This window comes from Anguilla anguilla, chromosome 8 (assembly GCF_013347855.1).
Source record: "Anguilla anguilla isolate fAngAng1 chromosome 8, fAngAng1.pri, whole genome shotgun sequence".
NCBI lineage: Eukaryota > Metazoa > Chordata > Actinopteri > Anguilliformes > Anguillidae > Anguilla > Anguilla anguilla.
The window spans coordinates 33,253,803-33,281,121 of NC_049208.1; the positions used below are offsets into that span (position 1 = coordinate 33,253,803).

Here is a 27,319-nt window from a genome sequence, read left to right on the forward strand (position 1 = left end):
GGAGCGTGTTTGTGGAGAGAGGGAAGGGGAGGGGGCTGAAATATTTTTTCCGCCTTTGCCGTTGCTTGATTTTTTTCCCCCTCTCTCTCTCCTTTTGAGTTAATATTTCTGTTTTCTCTGAAAAACAGCTGTTGCCCCATATTTATGATTGACCCTTTAAATTCTCTCTCTCACTCTCTCTCTCTCACTTCGCTCTCTCTCTCCCTCTTTCTATGTCTCTCCCTCTCTCAGGCAATTTGCTACACATGTTCTTGCATTCTAAGTGCTGTGTCCTGACCTCTCCCTTCCAGTCTGCACACACATGCATGAAGCAGTACTTGCTGGATGAGAGAGAGAGGGGGGGAGAGGGGGGGCGGGAGGGACGGAGGGAAAAGGAGAGGGCGTGGGGGACAAAAAGGGGAGAAAGATAAAGCGAAGGAGGAGTTGGGCAGACGACCTGGAAGATTGATATGGGTTTATTCAGTCACTCTTTGCTTGTATCAATGAAGCTGCCCTCCACACACACACACACACACACACACACACTTTTTGTGTTCTCATAGCACTTTGATGTTTCTTTCAGCATTGCTCTACTTTTGAACTTCTGGCAGAAAGTCACCTTTGTATTCTACCTTGTATGACTTGTTTTAAAGGGGAACAGTCCGACTGGGATTGTAAATGTGGCAACTGTGAAACTTTGGAGCTTCAAAACATCCAACCGTCAGAAAAATGAGGTTCAGGGTTTCTTACGTGCTTTTTCTTTTATTAATGATAAATTAATTTAATCTAATCTTAGGCACTATTCCATGTAGACCTATCAAAGTACAATTCAATGGCCTGCATGTATTAAATGGGTCAAATGATTTGTCTTTATGTACGAACATGACAAGGCTTTCATAATTTATTCATTATGTCCCTTTAAAATTAATTTTGCACCAGTAGATTCATATTTGCACCTGTCAGTGAATTCCTGTGTGTATGATCCGAAGGCTGTTCACATTATGCTGCATATCATACATGTATGTGATTTGCATTCGAGCATCTGTTCTTGTGTGATTTTGTTTTTATTTATGTGTCTTTTCTGCTCCATGAAGTAATCAGCATATCACTGCAGTCATTTAATGTGCCCATCAGATGTTACTGAATTTTAGCTCATGAATTTGAGTTGCACATGTTTAAATGTGTGTGCTTAGTGTTTGGTGCCGCAACTTAAGTAAATATACACAGATGAAAACACAGGTCTGAACACCCCTTCAGAATAAATGAAACAGAAAAAATGCAGTCACAGCAACCCTTCTAAGTTTTAAATCTAGGTTTCTTTTTTAAAATGTATCACTCCCAATTTAATTTACCACCTTATGACACTAAAGCGACCCATTGATTCAACAAAAACTGCAAAGCCATATGAAAGTAATCAGGGATCATGATTAAATTCAGGGATCATTCTAATTCACGTTTCCTCCTCTGTGTAGCTGGTCAGTGGGCTAAGGACCAGACAAACTAAGATGTCCTGACAAAACCAGCTGTACAAACCAGTGTCTTAGTACTAAATTGAATATTGACAATAAAGCTAAGCTAGCAAATTTCAAACACAAACTGAAATAAGCTTTGGCGTGTGAATGGAGATGGGTGGTGGTGGTGGGTGGTGATGGGGCAGAGGTGCGCAGATGCAAGTGGATACAAAAGGTCAAGGAAGGAGGCATGCTGATTCTACTACCTCCTTCATTAAGCAGCCTTCATTAAGAAACAGCCATGTATTCGTAACTGCATTACCTCCAAGGGAACAGTCCCAGGGAAATCACTTCACTCCTAATGCAGACAAACTATTTCCCTGGCCAAGGACAATCAGTACCTGTGGGGCAGGGTAAAAGTGTGCATGTGTGAAGGATGCTCGATGGCTACTGATCTTGAAAAGTCGGGTGGGTATTGATCGCTCCAGGCTTGCTCTGGGATGGTCGGATCGATGCGCTTCAAAGGAAAAGCAGCGCGCGAGGGCCCGTGGGCTTCAGCGGCATGAGACAGACTTAAAACGGCGGTGTCAAGGAGAACGCGGGGAGGGGGAAAGAAACACGGTCAAAAGTGAAATGTCTGGAACAATTCAATTGAAAAACATTGCCAGATATTCCCCTGCAACCTAGACACGTGGTGCAGTTTTGGAAGCGAAACCACAGACGATATAAAGCTGTTTGGCTATCACAGCAGGCATTGTGTTAATCAATTGGGACCACCATTTTCTTATAATCGCATATGGAGGAGGGGAGTTTGACATGGCAAATTTTTCTAAAGTTTTAATAGTGTTGTTTGAACAGAAAATGTTTAAAATAGTGTTTTGCTAGTGCACATGGAAATATTTTTTTGTAAGAATGTGATGCTAAACAGTATAGATTAATTAACAAATTAATTAGCAGAGGAATTTGTTTTCCAGTATGTGTTTATCAGGTTTCCAGCAAAAAGAAATAATGATTACGAAGCTGGCTTCTTCTCTGAACACTAATACAAACCAAATCAATGGGCCTGGATATCCACCCTCGAAGAAAGCAGGTCTGAATCGACTCGTCTAACAAGTTTAAAACTTTGGCCTCCAGTCTTAGACTGCAACTGGGTAAAACGACTGTCAATCAGGCAGGAAGGCAATCATGCTACACATGGATACTGGTATATCATTGGCTAAAGGTCTGATCATTTAAATGGCAACATCCAATAACCTGGAAGAACTTTCCTGGCTCTCCATCCTTGTGGAAGTTCACTCCCCTATTAACAAAAGACTGTATTCTACGAATAGACAATTTAACAAAGAAACAGCTTGTTTTAAGTTTAAGTTTTAAAAGTATCGACATTGTAAACTAATGTGGCTCACTTGCAAGGGCTTTCATCTATTGAGATGTTGTGCAATGTTCTGACAGTCAAATCTCATTTTTCAGACATTAGTTTGCATAGCAAGTGTTGTGCATTGCTGGGTTTAAGTTTTTTTTTTTTTTTACTTTACAAGCTAACATATTTCATTTTTGCTTTCTAAAAGGCTGCTGTTAACTAAATGCTGTCTGCTTTGTCAACAGCACATCATTAAATCTTTTATTAGAAACCATAGTGTATTTAAAAATATTTTTAGTAATGTAAAGAGTTGCACTGATGTTCTCCACTTCTATACGTCACTCTAGATAAGAGCATCTGCTAAGTGGCTGTAATGTAATGTAGTTAGCCATAAGCCAATACATTTTACTTTTAAATTGATTTATTAGCCATGATAGTACATGGACGGCAAGAACAAGTCATCTTGTAGGTAAACGAAGAGAGAATGTTTATGAATTCAATTATTTTCAATTATAACAATTTTTGCAGCAGAGTACCAGATAACTATAGCATGCAGTTACCTAATTTATTGCGCAATCATAAATGTTTCTTACTCCATGTTGTACATTGCTTTCTTAGCATAATCTATAGGATAGTTCAATTCCACAATCCTCACCTAATTCGAATAAAATGAGTTTAATTTAAGCAATTTAGTCCTTCTAAACAAATAAATATTGGTTTATTTGTTTATCACTAATCATTATAAATAATTCATGCATTAATCTATTTTGCATAATACTTGTCTGAGCATGCGGAACCTTACTGTAAAGTGTTTTTAATAAAATCACATTTTAAAGTATCTAATGTATCTGAATAATATTTTTTAATTGTACTCTTATGTAGTCAGTCCACTTATTTTGACAGTGGCATTGGTTTTTGACAGCTAATCTATGGAAAATCCCATTTACATACATATTCACAGTTTCAAATTTCTCAGAAGCCTGCAATACGAGTAAATGCATTACTTTTGCAAACACTGTACTCATATATTTTGTAGTATCAATAATGCACTTATCTAACTTGCAGTTTTATTGAAACATGAATGATAAATTTGAAGATGCAATGTTAAAAATGAAGTGATAAATTTGGGGGAAATGGCATTGGGGAATTACATGGGTGTGGCAGACCTGATGAATGACTCATTTCATTTTTGGTTCACTGTCTTGCTGGCTACTTCTCTAAAGATAATGAAGACATGGAGTGATTTACAAGCCTTGGTTTGGGGGGAAGTTGGAATATGTGCTAGATCATGTCTGCTTAAAACAATTGGTGTGGTGAAAAATATGTGAATTGGTAGATTTCAAACTTTAATGGAAATTTGAAAAAAGGATTTCTCAAAATAAGAAAGGTCTACACGCTATGAGCTTATATTAAAGGATGACACAGTTAAAATGTCTTTAGGAAGCTTATTTGTAAGGGTATGGCTGAAAAGTTTGTAATAATACCAAAGGTTCTCATTAATAGGCCTAAAATATCTGCCTGTCTCTCTTCTTTACACATGCCTGAGTATTTTAGGCCTGTCATCATTGGTCATTCTCTAATTTCTGAATTTATCCTGTTACAGAATCAGGGTACATTTGGTTGCGTAATGTGACACCAAACAAAGTAATCTAGTCACATAAGTGTGCTGATCATTATAGACATTTCATTATAATGTAAACGACACTACATGGCCAAAAGTATGTGGACACCTGACATCCAATATCTCATATAAAATTATGGGTATTAATAGGGGGCTTGTCCACCCTTTGCTGCTATAACAACCACCACTCTTTGGTTTTCTTCCATTCAGCCAGAAGAGCATTACTGAGGTCGGGCACTGATTGGGCGATTAGGCCTGGCTCGCAGTCGGTGGTTTTCCAGTTGATCCCAAAGATGTTGGATGGGGTTGAGGTCAGGGCTCTGTGCAGGCCAGTCCAGTTCTTACACACCGTTATTGGCAAAACCATTCCTATATGGACCTCGCTGTCATGCTGGAACAGTAAATGCCCTTTCCCAAACTATTGTGGAAGCACAGAATCATCTAAAATATCATTGTATGCTATAGCATTAAGATTTGCCTTCACTGGAATTCAGGGGCCTAGCCCAAACCATGAAAAACAGCCCCAGATCGAGGGGTGTCCAGATACTTTTGGTCATATAGTGCATTTCAACATCATTTCAGACTGTTAATTAGTACAATTAATTATGCTCCCTAAAATGGGGTGAGCTATGTATAAAAAGGGCTGCAATTCCTACAAGGATCTCATGATATGGACATAAATAGACACAAATAAAAGCTGACAGTCTGCACCTCATGTTCATTATTCTAATGTGCTGGAGTACAGAGCCAAAACAACTAAAAATGTGTCACTTTCCCAGTACTTTTGCATTTAAATGTATGTGTCTAGCAGATTGAAAACATTTTTTTTAATGAAGTTCTATCCCTGCATGCAAACTTACAGGCTCTGTAAGGTCCATATTTAAAGATGTAGAAACTTTTAACAATGCAATTTCACTAACCCATGGGGTGCAGATCTCTGTGCCCCTGTCAACTCTAAATGACTTGTCAAAGGTGTGTCAACTTAAGAAGCTATGTGCTACATTTTTAGCTTTTGCAATTATAGTTCATAAGAAATATACATTAGGACAAAAGAAAAATGGCCATCAAAGTTGCCAACTATTGATTTGCCCACTTGGGTAACACAGTATTTGTCTATGAGATTTTTATATTTTTGTGTACACTGTATGAAAGCACTTTTCATGTACAGACATTATTCTGTGCTCATAGGCCACATTTCAGCCTCACAAATGAGGCAACATTTACTTATTTTGCCCAAAGCTGAATGTACCCATGTTCAAATACAAAAAGCTGCCAAACTATATCAAAAGGGACTATAACATATTAGTTGAGGATATATTAGTGACAATTACCACGTCCATATTTATAGAGTTATATTATTTTTCATACAAAGGCATTGCCTTTCATGCAGCGGGTATACACACATTTGTAAAAGTATTGCACTGGGTCATGGAAATCATGTTGTTCTAATGCACAGCCTTGTTTTCACGGGGCAATAGTTGCCCTTTCTTAAAGGGATATATCTTTTTCAGGGTACAGCCCCTAAAAACAGGTTTGTATCCTGGAAAAAATGTATCCCTTTGAGAAAGAGCAACTATTGCCCCATAAAAACTGTAGTCTGAAGGAAAAAGATCGCAATTCATGAGGAACATCACAGGAAGGATGGTCTGTATCTGATGGACTGAAATAACAACTTGAATGTAAATTGCACTAGGTGATTGCTGTTGTCAGGCAGTAGAACTACAGTATGTACCACTTTATCTGGTTTTATTGCTAAACACTTGGACCTGTACTTGGTCTTGCACATGAACATGCCCAAATTCACGTACAACTTCACAGTGGAACAGTGCTTTCATTCCCTGATACAAGATAACTTAAACAACAAAATACCTAACATAATACGTACATCTATTCAGTAAATATCCAGCTGTATAAATAAATGCTCTGCACTCAAAACAATTTAAACTGATTTTGAAGGCTGCTTAAAAAGTAATGTTTGGATTTTTGACAAAGGCTAGTGGAACTCCAAGACACTGGGAAAGCAATGCTGCTATGTGGTGGAGTGTCCACTAGCACTTCTGCCACATGCATTATTTTGCGGCAAGAAGTAAACATTTGGCTGTAAGTGGATAGGCTTTTCACTATCATTTTACTATCAGTAACCTGTGCCTGACATTGAATCTATTTGATATCTTAGATCTTTGGTTCATTTGGTATCTTCTTGGACTATGCTTCTCTGTCCTCACGTGCAATTTTGAGACTTCATACATCCCTACAGCATGCAGGGGAGAATTAATATGAGGGAGGAAGACATGTCTATGTTTGTACAAGTATTTTAAGGACTGATGTAATCAGTATGGGAATTATTCATGCACATATGTTTAGGACCAAGAAAACTGCATGCTTGTTTAAACTGTTATCTTGACCTCAATCTCGTTTTCCTGTGTAAAATAAAAGAGGAAACATATCAGTGCTCTTTATTTAGGAAAGTCTGTTCCCAACATTGTGTGTGCAGTTGAGCGATCATTCTATCTCATTTACAGCTCAAGACTTCACACAAATCTACAACTAGGAAGAGCTGAATAGCAATATTTAATATTTAGGTTTCAAAGAAGTACTATATAACATGTTGTTTGTCAACTTAACTTAACTATTTAAAAATTACATAATGAAGTTGCAAATCACTTTCATCATATAGAAATTACAGTACTTTTTATGCATAGTGCCCCCCCCCCCCCCATTCCAGGGCACCATAAAGTTTGCGACAAACAGTTCACAAGTGTTTCTGATTTGTCTGGTGTGTTCAATTGTTTCCTTAGTCCAGGTATAAGAGAACTATCAATATCTAGTCTTGATCTAGGTTTTTGATTGCCTTTGAAATCTGTTGTTGGCATTTGTCAACATGAGGACAAGAGCTGAGCCAAAGAAAGTCAAGGAAGCCATTATGATGCTGGAAAATGAGAAAAAATAGTCAGAGATATAGGCCAAACCTTATGCTTACCAAAATTAACTGTTTGGAACATTGTTAAGAAGAAAGAGAGCACTGGTGAGGTCAATAATTGCAAAGGACTTGGTAGGCCAAGAACCTCTACAATTGACTGAAGAATTCTCACTATAATGAAGAAAAACCCCTAAACACCTGTCCGACAGATCGAAAACACTCTTCAGGAGGCAGGTGTGGATGTGTCATTGACTACTGTTTACAGAAGACTTCACCAACAGAACTACACTGAGGCTACACTGAAAGATGCAAACCACTAGTTAGTTACAAAAACAGGACAGCCAGGTTACAGAAGAAGTACCTAAAACGGCCCGTAGAGTTCTGGGAAAAGGTCTGGTAGACAGATGAGACCACAATTCACTTGTATCAGAGTGATGACAAGAGCGAATTGTGGAGGCCAAAATTAAAAGCATTCTACCTTGTCTGGAGACATATGGTGGTGGGGGTGAAATGGTTTGGGCATGTATTGTTTCCACAGGTACTGGCTCGACTTGTCTTCACTGATGATGTAACTGCTGATAACAGCAGGAGAATGAATTCTGAAGTGTACAGAAATATCTTATCTAGTCAAGTTCAAGAAAGTGCCTCTAAACGCATTGGACTGTGCTTCATCCGACAAAAAGACAATGATCCCAAATGTACTACCAAAGCAACAAAGGAGTTTTCAAAGCCAAAAACTGGAAAATTGACTGGCAAAGTCATTCACCTGATCTGAATCCAATTGAACATGTGTTTCACATGCTGACGAGAAAAACATCAGGCAACTAGCCCCCGAAACAAGCAGGCTGCAGTTCAGGTCTGGCAGAGCAACACCAGAGAGGAAACTCAGCACCTGGTGATGTCTATGGGCCACACAGATTTCAAGCATTCATTGCATGCACATGATATGCGACAAAGTACTAAACATGAGTACTTTCATTTATATAACCGTAATATGTCTCAGACATTATGGTGCACTGTAATGTGTGGAAATGCATAAAACAAGCAGTCATTGCTACACAGTGAAACTAAACTGTATAAAAACAAAACCAGTTAATAAAAGCTGGGAATCTGTACTTTAACCATCCTTGATGAAAACCTGCGCCATAGTGCTCAGGACCTCAGACTGGGGTGAAGGTTCATTTTCCAACAGGAGGAAGACCCTAAGCACACAGCCAATACAATGTAGGAGTGGCTTCGGGACAAGTCTGTGAATGTCCTTGACTGGCCCAGCCAAAGCCTGGACTTGAACCCGATCGAACATCTCTGGTGAGACCTGAAAATAGCTGTGCAGCAACGCTCCCCCTCCAACCTGACAGAGCCTGAGAGTATCTGCAGAGAAGAATGGGTGAAATACCCCAAATACAGGTGTGCCAAGCTTGTAGCGTCATACCCAAGAAGACTCGAGGCTGTAATCGCTGCCAAAGGTGCCTCAACAAAATACTGAGTAAAGGGTCTGAATACTTACGTAAATGTGATATTTCCGTTTTTTTATTTTTTATAAATTTGCAAAAATTTCAAAAACCTGTTTTCGCTTTGTCATCATGGGGTATTGTGTGCAAACTCCACACAGAAAGGCCCAGGCTGGGATTCAAACCCATGAGCTTCTTGCTGTGAGGCCACAGTGCTACCCACATATAACATTTTAAATCATAAATAGAATTATTCTGCTGTGCAAATAGCATTGCATTACGCATACACTCATTCACTTGTGTAAGATATAAATAAATTGTGCTTTTTAAAGAGTCTTTTTCTCTTAAACAAACTGGAAGAGTTCATTATTATCAATAAATTAAGGAGTGGGGTTATCAGCACACAGAAAAACACTTAGACTTAGACATAGAGGTCTTCAACAGCAAAAATATTTTTGTATTTTGTATTGATTAAGTGGGTTACAGGGCTGAGTGTAATGATAGTGACCATCTGTATTCCTTGCCCATGATGTAAGCACACCTCTTTTTGCAAACAAGTAACTTACTTGGTTGAATAAAGGTAAAATAAAAGAAAGGAAAGTCAACATATTCTGGTTGTGTGCAGGCTTAGGGTGAGAACACCTAGTCAGCAGGAAGGAACACCTCCAATTTAAATATTTCAACTGTAATAAGCTTCAAAGGAAAATAATTACAGATCAAAGTTATAAATTGCAAGGTTAATAGAAACCCAATTTGCAAGAGCAAACTGGGTCTGTTTTAATCAGTAAAAAAAATGAAAGACCCAGGTGAGTTTCACATAAACCGATAACACAACCAACTACAGTTTTTGCACAGAAATTGGCAATATACGCTCAAGGCAAGAGAAAGGTATTCATGAATAAGCACTAGATTTGCAATATCACTAATGTCATTAATTGATTGTAGTCAGCAATGTTAGTGAAAGCACACCTAAATGTAAAAAATTAGGTACGAATAGAAAGATAGAAACCCAGTAACTCATGCATTACAAAATAATTTCAAACTGAATTAAATAAATAAGATGCACAACAAAATTCAAAGGCATCATGTGATTCCCTGTGGAACCACCTGGGTTGAAGTTCCTAAAGCACACCGTGACTTATATTCATTTAAAACTGTACCTTCCCCTCTAGTGGCCAAAAATACCACATTTGAATAGTTATATCATGATTTAAGATAATCACACAAACTTTGCTGTCCTCTAGGGGTGGTGGAAGTGAATTTGAGTTGGCTGCAAACAGGATTCTAATCATCAGAAAACCGAGACCAATGGTGCTGTGCGTCTCTTTTTTGTTACTTAGTTGATGTGTACTTCCTTTGAGATCAGACTGTTTCCCTGAAACTTAAAGTTCACTGCAATCAGGGTTCACTGGTCAGCTAATGTTGTCAATAAAATACAACAAATTAGTAAGTCAATGTACAATTTGTGTACAATTTTGTTTCTCCTTTTTCTGTAGAATGACTTGGTGCCATTCTTACAAGATACTGCCCATAACATTAAAATGTCCTCTGTCAGACATAAGGCCTAGTTTTATTGTAAAATGCGCTGTTATACCAAACAAACGCGTGCACTAGTAAAGAAACACAGTGAAAAACCTTACGATGGTAAAAATTTGACACTAAGATTTGTGTTGTGTTCATGAGTCGATATACCGGTGTTTACCACTAACAGAAAGGGATACTGATAACTGAAATGTCAAAGAAAACTGCTTATTAACCTTAAACAGTCATAGAACGGGTGGTTTAGTCATGAACAGTGACTGAACTTCATAAAGAAATTTTACAGCCACAGTTACATAGGCGGCGTTCAGGTCATGCAAAATTCGAAAGTAGCAATAGGTATCTCTGTACTAGATTCTGCAGCAAAAGTAGGCTACAGTTCACGAAACCTTAGCATTTCTTCGGAGAATCTACAAGGCTGAAACTGGATTTCTGCAGTGCAGTAATTGCTGTATCCTCGACTTGGAATGCATTCTCCTGTATTAGAATAGCAAGGTCATCACGTATTTTCACAGGCTTGTATTGCACAGAGATTGCCTAACCAGCTATGGCGTATGACTAATGTCCATCCATTTTATGACAAGTTCGTTGGATCTACGCAGTTGCTGCGCAATTCATACAGAACATCGTTTTATTCATAAACAGTAGACACAGTAATTAAACCCTGTTCGAAACAGTAAAGCTCCATATATAACTTAAAATAGAGCTGCATAATATTGAGCTTGTTTGTGGATTTTTATTTTTATTCTATTTCAGGTAATATTTCCAAACGTTAAGCTTTTCTAATTTTACCCGCGAAAAGACTCATTTTCCCAGAAAGCTCTTGGTTTCTCCTCCCTATCTCGCGCCTTTCCCTCTCGTCTCGCCCCCAAGCTCTATCGTTGTTGTTGTTGAGGTTGATAATGGCGGCAGTGGGATGCGGGTCAGTTGCAGCGACTGCTGTCGGTGGTCCAAGCATTACAGTTTCGGTTCGGGGTCGCTTTCCGGGTCGACCATGGACGTCTCGTAGCCGATTGCGTTCGGAGAAACGTTTGCAGATCGGTCGGTTACGGACCGAAGATGAAGAAACTGCAACTGGAGGCCCGAGGCCCACAGGCGTTGGACTTACGCTTAATGAGGATCCGACACTCTTGCGCTTACTCGGGATGGTGGAGAAGCACAAGCACCAGGCAGAGGCCGGCTACAGTTCCAGTGGCAGTGAGGAGGTTAGCATTAACGGCACCCATTTTCTTGAATGATATTGCCACTCTGTAATGCAAACGTTGTTTAAACCCGTTCGATGGCGAACGTTATATTGCAAACTAACTACGTTTTGATGTACTTGGTTGGAATTACCTGAATATTTTCGCTTGCTAGCTTGCCTGCTAACCTTATCTGTAAACGCGATAGCAAGCGTTGTGTAGCTAGCGCTGGGGCGAGCGAAAATGTTTTTCATTAGAACTCCAGCTTGTCGAACGTAATCTATACGTTTGTGGATTTTTGGTTTCCTGTTTATATTTATGCAGATCACATTACTTTGCCCACAGATTTGCATAGTATAGCTGCCTATTGTCGGGCTTAATTAAATCATTGGGTATCTTATTTTGGTTTGCTTGCTAAACGGGTAACTAGTTAGCTCACTGCTAGCTAACTAAAATGCTATGTGATGAAGTGACACTGACTCTGACGAGGGGCGGGGCCAACCAAAGATACATCCTAAGTAAATTAGTAACGTTAACTAGCATATGAACGAAATGCATTTTAATCTGACCTAACTGGCTGGATACCTTAATACACTGAGTGCCAGTCTGAGTTGGTTAGATTTGTCCTGTCTTTGGTGTCTCACCTTACTTGTGAAACATGCTGCTTGTTTATGCATTTGCCAACCTATGAGTTTACTTGTTAAAGAGGGAAAATGCAATCGGGAATGGGTGTAGCATGGGTGTGTGAGTTATCATGCTGTGCATGTACTTTCAGAATGGTAGTTGATTCATTTAGCTAGCTACCTAAGTTGTGTTTGTGGGCACGCAACGCTGCATATTTAATGCTGCTATTTGTGAATATCTATCATGTAAGTTAAATTAAATGGGTTTAGCTAGCTATATTATATTAAGCAAGTGAACCAAATTAAATTAGCTGTTTGAATCGCATAATAAAACATTTTATCAGTATTTAACTTAACGCATCAATAAGTTTTTTAAGTTTGTGCTGTTTGAAGCGCCTTCGTCACTTTCCTAGCAACAGGTAGCTAGGGAGTAACACAGTCTAAACAAATGAAGCGCACCAAGATGGCGCCCCTCATTTATTTTTGTAAGTTAGGATAGGAGAAACCATAACTTGTCATTTATTTTGCTTAGCTAAATTTACTGAAATTATGAACACTAAATAGATATGTTTGATTTGGCAATGTCCATTGTAAATATTGTATACTGTGTTTGATGCTTTGGTAAGGTTGTGTGTAAAGTTACTGAAGTACGTTGGTAGGCTGTTGAGACAATGTGTATTTAGCGAGCAAGCTTCGTGGCCACTGACGTTCCGCGTTCCGTCAGCATCATTAGAACATATTAATTAAAAGTTGTAGAGCGAATTTAATATATTTTCAATAGGATTTGTCCGAATGTCAAGTACTGGTAGCTAGCTAACGCCGGCTAGGTTTTATGACAAGGATAATGACTTGGGCGTGTTTTGTGGTCCTGGCAAAAATGGACTTCACCAAACTCTTGGCATTAGATGGGCATCGCCTGTTATGATCGAATTTCAATTACCACTGTTGGTCTTCCCGGTCGTAGATACATTTAGGGTGTTAAATAGCTATGTATTGCTGTATTTGCGCGGGCTCATGCAGGCATTGTTCAGCAGTAAGTGTAGCTGAAGTAACCATAACACCCAAACGGATTTTGCACAGTTCGATTAACGTGTTATCTATAATCTTTTAAAATCGTGTAAAATCTTTCTTTGTGTTCTGTTAACTTTTTACATTACTTCCTGCTGAAGACCATTGTCTGCAAGCCACAAAGACCTTACGTCTTTGGGGTTTTTGATTGCAAATCAGTTTCATTATATTATGGAGTACTGACATTAATCGATTCCTTGTGACTCGTACACCAGTGTAATCTGTAACTTTTTTCGACGAAAGTAGCAGTATTTACGAGATTGGAAAGGTTACTGAATAATTTGGAAATATTGAGTGTTTAGTCACTTTAACTTAGGTCTGAATGTGTGCCCACCTATTTGGACAAGATTCATTTGATGAATCCGATGAGAACTGCAACTAGCAAAATGTTTTTGATTCTGTGGACTGAATGTTGGTTACTTACAAATGATGCTTGAAGAGTGCCTATGGAATGAGCTCCGGCATTTCTTATTTCCTCTGTGTGCAAGTAGCTGATCTTGAAATTTCTGGGGTTATGCTTCCAGTGTCACTAGCGTGTACCAAAAAGTTACGAACTTGCATGGGAAATACTTATTTTTGTTACTAATGTAGGTTGGAACCATCCAAAACCATCATTACTGCATACTACATGACAAACATAAATTACCTTAACATGGTACTGATGACCAGTTACCCAAGGTTCCTGCCTTAAAACAAACACATATGGGTTGTGATAAGAACTGGGATATGTTTGTATCGATGTGTATATGAGATCTGTTGTGTTAATCTAAAGTTAGCCCAGAATGATATTTTAGGTCAGTGTGCCTTTGTCAGCATGGGTTGAATTTTCAGTCACAGGTTGCAGGGGGAATTTTAAATTCATCGTCATGTAGTCATTTCCTAGAAGTTTAAAGGAGTTATGAATGTTTCTTTTTTGATTAAGCTGGCATCGAATGACCCATTGTGATATATCTCAGTGCAGGTTTACTGGGCATCATTGTATCCAGCGAGGAAAGCAATATTAAAGTTGATGCATTCCTTTAGCCAAACAGTAGTTGTGACAAGGTGGTTGGAGTGTATGATAGAAGAGCCAGTGCTTGCTTTGAGCTTTGTTTTGGTTAGTTCTTGGATCAAGCATATCATATTTATTTGAATTTAAATGTATAGAATCTAATTTTGTCAAGACCTCACGAGGCCTGAAAACTGCAACAACTTCTATTTGTATTTAATATAATTTCAGAATTTGAAACATTTGAAACATTGTGAAATGATTATTACATTCATTTAGAGTATGCATCTCATCTGTAAACGTTTTAATAAGTGATAGCAAACATTATTGTACTTTGTTTCAAAGTTACTATTCAGTATTATATTATGTAGTTGTTTACATTGTCTTACTCATAACCTTCAATTAGATGGTATTCTTCGAGAAAAGTGGCAAAATTGGGTAGTTTCTGGTTGTTGTCATGCAAGCCCTTGGCGAGATGAATATTAGGGTACTTTCTGGGAAGTTGTTTTCCTGTAATATGCCACAGCCTGAAACATGAATTGTCCTTTTACAGCTTCCCAATTTGTTCTAAGCTTTGTTGTTAAATGGCCGACACATCAACTCCATGTTTGGTTCACTGATCACCACTCATACAGACAGGGCAGTCACTGCTGGTTGAAACTCATACTTATGAGTTTACACATCTTTTATCACATTTATTTTTATCATTCTTCTGTCAGTCCTCACTTTTGGGCATTTATATACACCCATTGGACTTCATTTGCTTTAAGTCCACTGCTACAATATTCTGCTATTCGAAAGTATTGTTAGTTACTTATACATATTTGTCTAGCTCACCTGTCCATGTTTTATGGATGCAAAAACAGTATCATTATCTACAGATTAACTTCCTGAGAAGGAATCATGTAAGTCTAGCTCTAGACTAGAATGGGAAAATGGGACTGGGCCTGTGGTTGCCCATAGTGTCACCAAGGGATAAAATGTTTCAGCTGGCTAGGTGTCCCAGTTTCATCCCTTGTGCATTTCCTCTGGTGGATGAAGCATTTCTGCCTTCTGTAGATGAAATGTTTTCCTCTGATGCAATGCCTGTGTGCTTAGCTGGTGGTCTGTAGTGTGAAAAGTGGTGGCTGGCAGCATACACATCACAGTGAAATGTGTGCTTTTCTTCTACGCCCTCCTGAATTAATGGAACGTGTTTGAGCAATGAGATGGGCCTACAAACCTGGATGGGGATCGCAAATTAGGAGACAATATAGGGACTGGATAAAAAATTGGATTAAAAAGAGAAATTTGTATTATAGGTAACATTGTGTATGCCAAAATAAATTTTGAAGAAAAGAAAAGGCCTGAGGATTGTTGTGGAGAATTGTCAGGGAAAAAATAGTAGGTCCATGGTTGCGTAATGCCATAAAGCTGGCATCATGTGAACGTCAGCCCTGAGTGGAACCCTGGCAAGTGTTGCAATGCTGTGCAAGTCCTGGGACTGTTGAGCCTGTAGCTAAGAAGTCTGCTCGTGTCTTTCAGGGAGAAGACTTCAAAGGCTTTGAAGTACAGAATGAAGGCAACAGAACAGATTCCCTACGTTCAGGAAATAATTCCTCCAAAAGTAAGTACATCATCTTGGGAGAGATTCGCCTTGTGAAAATTAATCTCTTAAGCAAGTTTCAGATCAGTGTTTGAATAAATGGATGCGTTGAAAGTAACTCAGAAAAGTGCTAAATGTAAAACCTCAATTTAATGAAGGAGAAATGCTCAACTCTGTGTTGAATCTTCCTTATAAGTAGCTTGAAGCAGCTTGGTAGTTTAGCTGTCAAAGTCCAGAATACCATTTTCTTGTCATTTTTTCCTTGGCACACACTGATATGGGAAATAACAAGTAAAATGACCAAATCTTTAATTTAGCTTTCTGCTGATGTTCCAGGTATTTTCGAAATTAATCCAGTAAGAAGGATCAAAGACATATTTCCACTTCAGGGTTGACAAACTGATTCTGTTCCACTTTTTTATGATAATGTAGTACACCATTTTTAAAATACGAAGTTCATTTAAATGTATTCATTACATTTACTCATACTCATGATCCAAATATTATAGAAATGGAACATTATGATATAGCTGGATATTAATATCAGGGATTGAAGTTACATCCAAGCAAACTGATAAATGTAATGGATTTTGTTTTGTCAGTTCTCAATGTTAAATATTTAAAAACATTTCCAAAATATGCAGGTTTCTACTTATTCTTACTTTCTATAAGTTTTGCAGCCAAATGTTAGTCTGTTGTCAGATATTATCGCCCATGCAATTTTCATTCTTATTTCCTTTTTGTCGCAATAAATCAGCAGCATTTTGTCAGAATGGTGCATTTGTTTTATCCCTTAGGCTTTTATTAAATAATTTGGTAAAGTGTTGATTGTAGCCAAGGAGTCAAGGACTAAATCCTATGACAAGCAGTCAGTGTACATTTGCCATTTATGTCTGGTAAAAATGGAAAATATGAAAATAATTGATTAATAATTAGAAAGGTCGATAGCATGTTAAAGTATGAAAACCATTAAAATCTTTGGAAACTCTCGGTGACTGCTATATGGGACATAACATATGACAACGAAAGGTATTTTACACACATACAGATTGTATTAAATGCAAAGTGTTGGGGAGAAGACGGGGGGGAGATGGAAGGTTGTGCAAGTGGAAGATATGAAATTATCTGATTTTATCTACCAAAGCAGATAAACTCAACTATACATGTTATAATAATACTACTGAACTGTAAGAAACTGTGTAAATTCACAAAAGTTGGTATTACATTTTTGGACCCATTTTGTTTTCAGGTTACCCCCTCAATATTGAATCACAGAAACGGGTTGAAGAGGGGTCTCATCCAGAATCAGATCAAACAGAATTGGTCCCTGCATCACCATTTCTGAAAAAAGGCTCTAAACCCTCTCAGGAACCTAGGCAGACACCAGTTGCTGCTAAACCTTTGAAGAATGACATCAAAAGTTCTAAAAATAACCCAAAAAAACTTGGTACATCCTTGACTCGGGGTACAGGAAAAACTGCAGCAAAATCCACAATTACTGTCAAACTAGTTGCCAAAAAGACAGTCAAGAAGAAAGCAGTGTCTGGTCAGAAACCATTGAAGAACGTGAAGTTGCCAGGGCTCAAGTTCCTCTCCAAAGGCAAGAAATTGCAAACTCCAAAGGCCTCCAGTGCCCAAGTGAAGTTAAAGAAACAGAAGCAACTTGGTGAGCTAGAAACTCTTGTAAAAGGGTCTCATGGTAAAAGAGGAGCCACAGCTACAAGTAAAGGAAAGAGCTTTGCTGACAAGGCAATGGAAGCCAGCAATGGAAGGAATGAGGTGAAACTCAAGGTTTCAGAGGGTCAGAGGGTGGATGTGAAAAAATCTTTGGGGAAATCTCAGCTTGTCCCTAAAAGAGGGACACCTAAAAGAAAATTTGGACAAAAGGATTCAGAGGCAAGTGCTGGAGTCAACAAGGCAACAGGGCAGACAAATGATAAAAAAGCCAACCAGAATTATGAAGCTGATGGAAGTTCTATGGAAGAATCGGAAAGCCTTGTTAAAGAGGAAAGTACAACTGACCTGTTGTCCGAGGGAGAAAGGGAAGTAGACTCAACTTTGGAGATTAGTAGCAGAAAGGGCAATCAGAAGGGGAGGTGGCAGAGAAATCAAAACCAACATGCCTCGAACATTCCACATACAGAGTCAGAAAAGCTTTCAGGAACAAAGAGCCTGGCCTTTGAAAGCAAGAATCAAGATCTCGGTATCCCAGGTTTAAAATTAAAAAGAGTGAGGAACCCCAAAGCTGTGCTTGCCAGTTCAGCCAGAGCTCGACCCACTGGTCAGGACTTGAAAGGGTTGACGTGTAAGAAACAAAGCAAATTTGTGTGGACCCTAACAGTGGTAAAGGGCAAGGGGAAAGTACTCAAAAGGCAGGAGTCTAGTAAAATGACACAGAAGAGGAAAGCTGAAGAGATGATTACGGATGAAAACACAGCTGGTTGCCCAGCAGCTGGACCACGCAAATGTTCCCAGAAGCAGCAGAAAACATTTAAGAGAAGAGGAAAGACCAAAGAGGAGCTTAGTTTGAGAAAGATGATGGAAGCACATTCAGAGGATGCAGCCCCATCAAACATTTTTTGTGGAAAAGATGTTGTACCACCACTGAAGCTGAAGGTTGTCTCCTCACAAAGCAAACAAAAGGGTTTGCAGCAGTCACTTGTGATCCGTCAGAATGATCGTGACATCAGTGAACATGAACCTCTTGGAAATGCCAGCAAAGTTCCAGGAGACCCATCTAGATTGTCTGATTTAAATGGCTCACCATCTCATAAATTGGAGATCAGGTCTCCCCTAATCCCCTCACCGAAGGCCGGCTTTAAGCCACATATTCCACAGAAAGGAAGGGTTCAGAACGTCTGTGATGCTGAACACGCTACAGTTCAGTCACAGAAATGTCCTGGAGTGCATTTTGCCTCTAGTTCACAGCAGCTAACTGATGAAGCTAGAGTTTCAAAGGACTTGTCTTCACCAAAGGAGGATGAGAGGCAGAAACGTGAGGGCACGGATTCTATTGAATCGGCAACATCTGAAGCTGTGACAAATAAAAAAGGTGACAATGGACAGGAGATGAAAATTGAGGTAACTGAAGAGGGAGATTGCTCCGAGTTGCCCGAACAGCCAAAGCGGCGAATCAGAAAGCCATTCAAACAGAAGAGACGCAAATCACTATTTGGGTATCGAAGGAAGCCAGAAGAGCTGCCTGTACGACCAAACCACGGGCCAAAGCGATATAGGCGTAAGTTTGTCACTTTCGTTTATGAACCGATCCCAGATGCGTCTGAAGGAGGAGTGATGGCAGAGGAATCACAGTCTACCTCCACGGACTGCCAGCAAAGTGCAGTCCAAGACTCCCCTTCGGCTATGGCCATGAGCGGCAGGTCCTCCAGAGTCATCAAGACACCAAAAAGGTTCATGGATGATGAAGATATGTCCTTGCTTCCATCTAGAATGCCTCAGAAAAAAAGTCCCCTTAGCTTGCATCCTCGGTCATTGAGTAAAACGGAAGATGGTTCTCTGGAAGACATGTTTTCTTTTTTGGACGATGAAGACTATCTTGAGGAACCCATCTTTAAATCTGAAGACATCGATGTGTCCCAAACCATGGAGACCTACTGTGATCCAGGGCCTGAAGCTGAAAGCCAAACTTCACTTAGCCTATCTGGAAAGCGGAAAACCCCTTTGCGAGAGCCCAATTTTAAGTGGCGAGTGTTGGAGGATCCTGAAGAGGAGGCATATGCACAACAAAGTATGAAGCAACTGTCCTTCAAAGACGTAATGTCCTCAGACTCCACAACTGTCTCTGCTATGCCCCTGAAGAAGGTTCCCAAGCTTAGCCAGCCCTCGGCACTGAACATCTATGAGAAACTTAAAAAGCTGACCTCGTGTGCGAACCGGAAGAAGAAGGTCAAGGAAGGCGTTGGCAGAAAATTTGGGTCCTCTGCATATGCTAAGAAAACAGGATGGGGTGTACAAGGAAGGGGGCCCCATGATACCTATCTGACTCCATCGTTCTCACGCACAAAGAAGAGAAAGAAAACCAAACTTAAGATAGAGGACCTTAATTCCCCCGGAGTAGTGCGGAAAGTGGCGGTGCATGTCCGTTCCAATCCTCAGGGGCCAGAATATGGGAAGGAGATGGTGGAGGGAGAGACAGCCGATGGAAATTCATGCTCCTTCAAGCCGACAGACACGATTAAACGTAAGGATTTCTGCATAGAATTTGCCCCTTTCAATTTACTAAGTAGGATGTGTCCAAGCTGTGTTTGGTCAACAGATTGATGCACACTTTCCTCAGAGCTCACTACAAATTAATGTTGATACTTCACCTCTTCCTAAGCTTATATTGGTTTCATCATTTTGAATTCACGAGTCTGCAGTTTTTCTTAAAAAATAAAAATAAAAATAAAAACTATATTTAAATGCAGCTGTATCATGAAAAACAACAGCATGTTTGGTATTTCTTAGATTTTCTTGGATTTACAGCCATTACCTGCCTCCTAAAAGCACAACATCTGTTTTAAGACATGTATTTCTACCCTAGGAGAAGATTACTCTCTGAACCTTGGTTATGGAGAGCCAATACAGGACCAGATAGAGCACCGGGAGCAGGTAGTGGTAGAGGAAAAGGGGACCACACATAGAATCTCCCTTTCTTGTGCCAACAAGAAGATGTTCCACTTACTGAAGAGAGCCAAGGTTCAACTAATCAAGATTGACCAGCAGAAACAGTTGAAGACCTCCCAGGTGAAAACCATTAACAACATGCATTTATGACTCTGCTCTTGAACTGAAGTTTAATTGAATTTTGTGTTATGTTGTGCAACACCATTGTAGTGTTACTGTTTTTCTTAGTATATCCACAAACCTTGAGGGTCTCTGGTCCACACTTCATTTTAATGTGCTCCATTTAACGGTTCACACTTGCTATATTGGTTGTGTAGCCTATGTGTTCATGAGTTTCTATTGTCCTTTAAACATGGGCAGTATGACTGTATGTGGTGCTTGAGCATATATGCAGTGGATTCTCATTCTTGGAGTCTGAAGTCAGCAACTGTAAGTCATGTGTTAATAAAATGACTGGTCATAAATCTTCCTCAGCTCCTGTCTGGGTCTGTTAGTGTGGGATCCCAAGATAGGGGTTCACTCAAGTTGAAGAGGAGGAGAGTGGTCCGGACATCAAAGAATTATTCTCCTCAGGTAAAGGCCACAACACAATACCCAGTAGCATCCATATATTCTGTGTACACAGGTCTTAAGTTGAACTTTCACAGGAGAGAAAATCTTAACTAATGGAAATTATGGTACACTTTGTGTACAAATAAATGACAGATTAAAGTTTTATTTGATGTTGAATGACATCAAATAGCAATGTAGCAGGTTGAAATTTAATTTCTTATTGCTACTATTCCCCAGATTCCTGTCTTCTAATTATACACTATATGGCCAAAAGTATGTGGACCCCTGACATCCAATATCTCGTCCAAAATTATGGGCATTGATATGGAGTTAGTCCACCCTTTGCTGCTATAACAACCTCCACTCTTCTGGGAGGCTTTATACTAGATGTTGGAGAAGTGCTGCAGGGATTTGCTTCCATTCAGCCGGAAGAGCATTGAGGTTTGGCACTGATTGGGCAATTAGACCTATCTCGCAGTTGGCTTTCCAATTGATCCCATAGGTTTTGGATGGGGTTGAGGTCAGGACTTGAACTTGATTGTGCTGGCCAGTCAAGTTCTTTCACACCATTCTCGACAAAACCATTTCTATATGGATCTCGCTGTGTGCCCAGGTGCATTGCCATGCTGAAACAGTTTAGGGCCTTCCCCACAATTTTAGGGGTTTCTAAGAATCATCTAGAATGTGATTGTATGCTGTAGCATTAAGATTTGCCTTCACTGGAACTAAGGGGGCGAGCCCAAACCATGGAAAACAGCCCCAGACCAAAGGGGTGTCATGATACTTTTGGTCATATAGTGTAGCTTCTTATTCACAGATAAAATAAATGTTTGCAATTTCACATTACTTCAAATCTATTAGCACAATGCTCCTTGTATCCTGTGTTGTGCTTTTATACATGGATTTCATATTCACAATGTGTTTTTCATTTGGTTGGGGTTTGTCTGCTTTTCCCTTCTGTTTCTCAATACCCTCGCGTTCCCCGCCATAGGAACGGCCCCTGGGTGGCCCTCGGATCAAGCACGTTTGCCGGGCAGCAGCTGTGGCCCTGGGCCAGCCCCGCGCCATGGTGCCCGATGATATCCCCAGACTCAGCGCCCTGCCACTCCATGAGAGAGCGGGCATCACCCCCTCACCAGCTTTAGAAGGTAATGTTTTGCCCCTCATCTGTTTGTTTGCCTAATTATGTGGACCTTAGAGGGCAATTCTACAGGACACAAAGCTCTTTGCTTTTTTTTTTGGGTTGATTGATGGATCTCATTGTCAGCTTGGTGGTTAGCAGTGATGAATGACATGCTGGTGTTAATATCAGGAAAACCCTATCCTCAAGATTGAACAAAATGTTCTTTATGAAGGTTGTTTCCGTGTCTCAGCCAATCTGTGCTCTCTCCTGACCTGCCTCTCTTCCCCCTGCCAGACCTGGGGTCCCCCTCAGAACCGGAGAGCCCCACCTTGCACGAGCACAGAACCCCGAAGGTCAGGAAGGTGGGTGCGGCCAGCCGGAATCAGGGCGACTACGGGCCGTCGGGCCTGAGGTCTCGCAGGTGCGGCAGGTGCAAGGGCTGCCTCCACGAGGAGGACTGCGGCGAGTGCATCCACTGCCTGGACAAGCCCAAGTTCGGGGGACCCAACACCAAGCGCCAATGCTGCGTGTAAGTGTTACTGAGTTTCACCCGTACACTCTAATCTCAACCATGTCTGCACCCTGGCTGTAAGCCTGGTCCGTTTATCTAAAGCTGGTACCCGCTGCTATTAAATTAGGTTTTAAGCCATGGTTGTTTAGAAATAATCTGTGCTGTGTCATCACATAGAAATAATGAGAGGTCTATCAGCTTCAGGGGAATAAATCCTCTAAAAGCCCCTGCTCTATGGGGTGAGGCCCACTGGGCATTCACCCTACATACTTTGGAATCATTTGGACTGAATGAGGGGTAATAACAGCACAGAAACCTTACTGAAACTCAGTGGCAGCATATCCTTATGAATTATTTGAGTGAGTGTGCTCTGTTTGAATGAGTTTCATCTACAAGCTATACATGTTGCATCAGTGAGTGGCTGGCTGCCTTGCCAAATACAGTGGTTATGGTCAGCTTTCTTCTGCAGTGCCTATGGACTGCATGTTTCGTTTGCATTTTAATATAGCGTGTGTTTTTATTTCCCATTTTGGATATCAATTGAAATTGGGTAGAATATATATTCTCTGCATAGCTGAGTGCTATTATGTGTAATTATTTGAGCCAGTCTCAAATAATGTTACACCTATAATTTCCTATTTACAACACAAGAAGACAAAGTGTGAAATTTAAACTGAAATACTTCATTAAAACTGAACATTGAACTGTAAAAGCAAAAAAAAAAAAAGTGATCACTTGGTCTTCAGATTTTTCATCAACATGCTATGGGCATATTTTGAGAAGTCTTCTGTATCCATAGAATTTGGTGGACACCAGTTTGAATTTCTGTCTGTCCCCCTCTAGGTACAAGAAGTGTGCTAAGATCGAAGAGCGAAAGGCGAGGCGCATGGGCTACAAGCCCAAGGGTACGTCCGTGTGCTTTTACACTGTCCGTCCACAAGATGTCAGTGTGACTCTGAAAAATGGCGCGCAGTTTGAGCCCCCCAAAGCGTTAACGAGGCCCACTTAATTACTTGAGCCGGTCCCGTTTGCCCACAGCCTACGTGAAGCGGCGGCGACTGTCGGCCGGGGCTTGCCACTCCAGCAACGACGAAGGCGAGGGGGCCGAGGGGACGGAGCGGCCGGCGTCGGCGCCCCCTGCTGACGAAGAGAGCCCCACGCTGCGGAAACAGCCCCGGCGCGGCGTGAAGCCACGCTCCTACTGCGACCTGCTGGACTCCGACTCGGACCCGGACGCCCCGGCGGGATCCAGCTCCGCCTCCCTGGCCAAGAGGAGGGCCACTACCTCACGTAGGGGTGGGCACCAAGGACTAAAAATCTTTTCCTGACATTTTCAGGCCATTAGGACAATACCCATATATTATATATATATCACTGTTTTGTTGTTGTTTTTTTTTCGCCCATTTTTTAAAAGTTGTGCTTGTGTTCCATTCCAGAAGGTAGTTGACTCGATCAAAAACATGACACGAGACATAAGAATCTAAAGGAACAGTCTTTTTTTGTGTGTTGCATCACAACAGCATGTGCAAATAAATCACACGAAAATTGAATAGATTTTGTGCCTTTCCTGTGTTTATGGCTGTGGCAGATTTACTGGGTTGTCGTTTTTAATAGTCATGTTGCTTTAATGCTCAGTGCAGCTTGACAGAGTTTCATTGCATGGAAATAATTTGAATAAAACACTATTGAGGCGCATCTCATTTGCTGCACATAATCGTAGTGTCACCAGTGTAGCTGTTCCAGCTCTTGTGGGAGCATTGGTCAGTATTTTACTGGAAAACGGGCTTGCCAGCATCTTCCAATGCTGACCAACAGCATGTGGATTTGCGGCACGAATACACACACAACTCTGTGCTGTTCGCAAAGTTAGTCAATAGTGTGGCAGTAGCTGATGAGTTCTGTGCAGGCTGAAGATGAATTTGCATACACACACAGTAACACCACTTACATCTGAGGTGCCTGAACTCAGCATATCACCACATGCATGAAATCCTTAGCCATATTGCATGCAAAATTCATCAGGCAAAAAGCAGAAAGGATGCATCACCTACCCCTAGCCACGCAGTGAGGGTAGAGCAGAGAGGAGGGGAAGAGATGGCGGTTTGGGGACTCCTGAAAAGATTGAGTGCTGGAGGTAGAACAGGACCGAGTGAAGAGGCAGTCCAAGGGCAGAAAAAGTCATTTTAATTTATTTCTCTCGTCACCTTCACTACCATCATCATCACCACCACCCTTTTAGTGTTTTAGTGTTTGGCTGTCTGAAGCACAGCAGAAAAACACACACGGTTGGCTCTGCTTCAGTATTGGTATCAGTTTGAATGGGGGCGGTGCTTTGGAAGGCAGTGGCTTTGCTAAGACAGACAGTGCTGTGGTTTCTGACAGGAGAGCGGAGTGAGTCTTCGTCACGCCATTGTTTCTCCCCTGTCCACCCCCCCCCAGACTGGGCCTCCCCCGACGACGAGCCGGACGACGCCTCGGGAGAAGGAGCGCGGCAGCGCCGGCCCGGCCAGCACAGGGGTCCTCCAGGGCGCCGCCGAGCCGAAAAGGTGATTGTCCCGCGGGTGTGGCGGTCGAGCCGAGCCTGCCTCACACGTAACCTTTTCCTTCGCCCGCACGGCCGTGGGCAGCTCCAGAACACCAGAGAAACGCTCGTCCTTACGTTGACCTGTAATTTCTACCTAGGCAAAACAGCTGTAATTTACATGCAAGTGGGTGCTTCTCACCCTCAGATCCTTTTTTAAAAATATTTTGATTAAAACAAATTATTTATTGAAAATCCTAGTCTAGTCATTGAAAGTTGGACACTTGGTTCTCGATTACTGGGGCTGCTTCACCCGGCGTTTTCGATATTAACTGCATGTCCTAACACTTGATTCTGACTTCTAGGGGGATAATAAGCCTGCTGGATCGGCACAGCCTCCTTCCTCTCCTTCTCTCTCTTCGCTCTGCTGAAACTCTTCAGGGTTCCCACGGCTCACCCAAAACCCCAAAGCTGCTTGATTTTTAATTTGGCGAATCAAAGCTTGTGAAAGCTCGGATTTTGCACATAGCTCTTGAAAATGCTGTGCAGTTGGTGCAGTGCATTTAATTGAACAATGATGTACCTGTTCCTAGTCCCAGAGTACAATATGAATTTTGAATGTTGCAAATTCGATGGAATCTGCATTGTTTTCCACACCGTGCAGTTTCCTTGATCTATAGAATCAGGATTTCCAATCTAAAATAAGTTCTGTTAATTCTTGAAGCCTTATCAGATCAAGCAGAGGCAGGAGTCTTCACAGTTTGACCCTAAAGGCCCTGGGGAGGCCCTGGGGAAGCCTTGAGTGTGGGAACCCTGGTCCCTCCTCCTCCTCTTCCTCTCCTGGTGGTGACTGGTGGTGGGAGCCGCTGTCCCCTCTGTGAAGCGTGCGGTGTGTGAAGTGTGTGTGTGTGTGTGTGGCTGCTTGCTGCGGTTGTGGTGTAACGCTGGTGCTTTTTTGCTTTGGCTTCAGCAGTCCCCCCCCACACAGGCACAGCAGGACCGGGACCGCGCCGACGCCCCTCCTGACCCCACGGGGTGCGCCTTCGCGCTCGCGGAGCGGCTGCTCCTGGGCGCGGAGCAGTCGCCCCCGCGGCCCCCACCAGACGACCCAGCAGCAGAACGGGCCCCGGAGGCCCCGCCGACGGAGCAAACGCGGGGAGGTGGTGAGACGGAATTGCCGGTGGACGAAGAGGACGAGGAGGAGGACGAAGAAGAGAAGGGCAAAGGGGACGGTGCCCATACTGATCCCCACTTTCTCCTTGATTCCCAGAGCCCCCTGGAGCAAACGCCTCCCAGCATCCTGGCCGCGCTGGCCAACGGGTTCACCCAGCGGGAGAGGGAGCCGTCCGAGCCGTCGCACAAGATCCGCGTCGACTTCAAGGTTTGTCAGGGAAAGTCCTGTTACTGTTCCTTACAGCTTGTAACAAATTAAAATGAGCAACTGCAGCATCTGATACTGGTCACTGTTGCGCAATACAATTATTATGGATTTCGTCATGACCTAATTTGGCAGCCATATATGATTGTGTGATCCAACCAATATGTTCTATGGGTGACTATCTGTGATACATGTTGGGCTTCATCAGAGGCGATGTACTGCAACCCAGCCAAGTTTTATGATTTTTAGAGAAATTGTCTGGATGTTATAGCCTTTCATCTTAAGATTCAAGAGAAAAATGTGAATAATAGCAATAGCATGCCTACACACCTTTGATGCTTAACTCCCTAATCACTTACAAAAATTTTGTGGTAAAATATGTATATTGTCTCACCCAGTCTGTTGTATTCTCTGGGTGATATCAGATAAACTCGGACATAGTTCCCAGTTTTTTAATGAACAGTATTGCTGGAAAAAGTATTGCAGTAAGTCTAGTGACTGGACGAGTCCTGATTAGTGTGTGTGTGTGTTCTGTCCTTGTTCCACAGGAGGACTGTAGCCTCCAAAATGTCTGGCTGATGGGGGGCCTCAGTATCCTCACCTCCACCCCCATCATCCCCCAGCAGGTCTGTCTGCTCTGCGCCAGCAAAGGACAGCACCAGGTACCGTCCCTCCCAAACCCCCTTCCACCCCCTCTTTCCCCTTTCTCCTGTGTGTAGGAAAATACAAAGGTTGACCAGATCACTGTGAAGTATTTGCAATTAAACCGAAAGAGATTGGGTTGCAGCATTGCCTGGTGGTGCATGGACTGCAGTACGGACAAAACCCAGTGCAGCTGTTCT

General features: G+C 41.4%; 1 protein-coding gene across 3 annotated transcripts in view; it reads left to right on the top strand.

The window, feature by feature from the left end:
• Positions 1 to 11,173: 11,173 nt before the first annotated feature.
• The window catches only part of LOC118233860 (histone-lysine N-methyltransferase 2A-like), a 35,071-nt gene continuing 18,925 nt past the window's right edge, over positions 11,174 to 27,319 (top strand). For all 3 annotated transcript variants that reach the window (XR_004766578.1, XM_035429903.1, XM_035429905.1), the window contains exons 1-12: positions 11,174 to 11,526; positions 15,706 to 15,787; positions 17,016 to 19,967; positions 20,310 to 20,512; positions 20,867 to 20,965; positions 21,936 to 22,092; positions 22,362 to 22,596; positions 23,422 to 23,483; positions 23,617 to 23,874; positions 25,018 to 25,124; positions 26,370 to 26,480; positions 27,026 to 27,139. Coding sequence is in view for 2 of the 3 variants with exons in the window: in XM_035429903.1 (XP_035285794.1) it covers positions 11,224 to 11,526; positions 15,706 to 15,787; positions 17,016 to 19,967; positions 20,310 to 20,512; positions 20,867 to 20,965; positions 21,936 to 22,092; positions 22,362 to 22,596; positions 23,422 to 23,483; positions 23,617 to 23,874; positions 25,018 to 25,124; positions 26,370 to 26,480; positions 27,026 to 27,139 (4,683 nt within the window). In the remaining variant the exon portion in view is untranslated. The remainder of the gene's footprint in view (positions 11,527 to 15,705; positions 15,788 to 17,015; positions 19,968 to 20,309; positions 20,513 to 20,866; positions 20,966 to 21,935; positions 22,093 to 22,361; positions 22,597 to 23,421; positions 23,484 to 23,616; positions 23,875 to 25,017; positions 25,125 to 26,369; positions 26,481 to 27,025; positions 27,140 to 27,319) is intronic.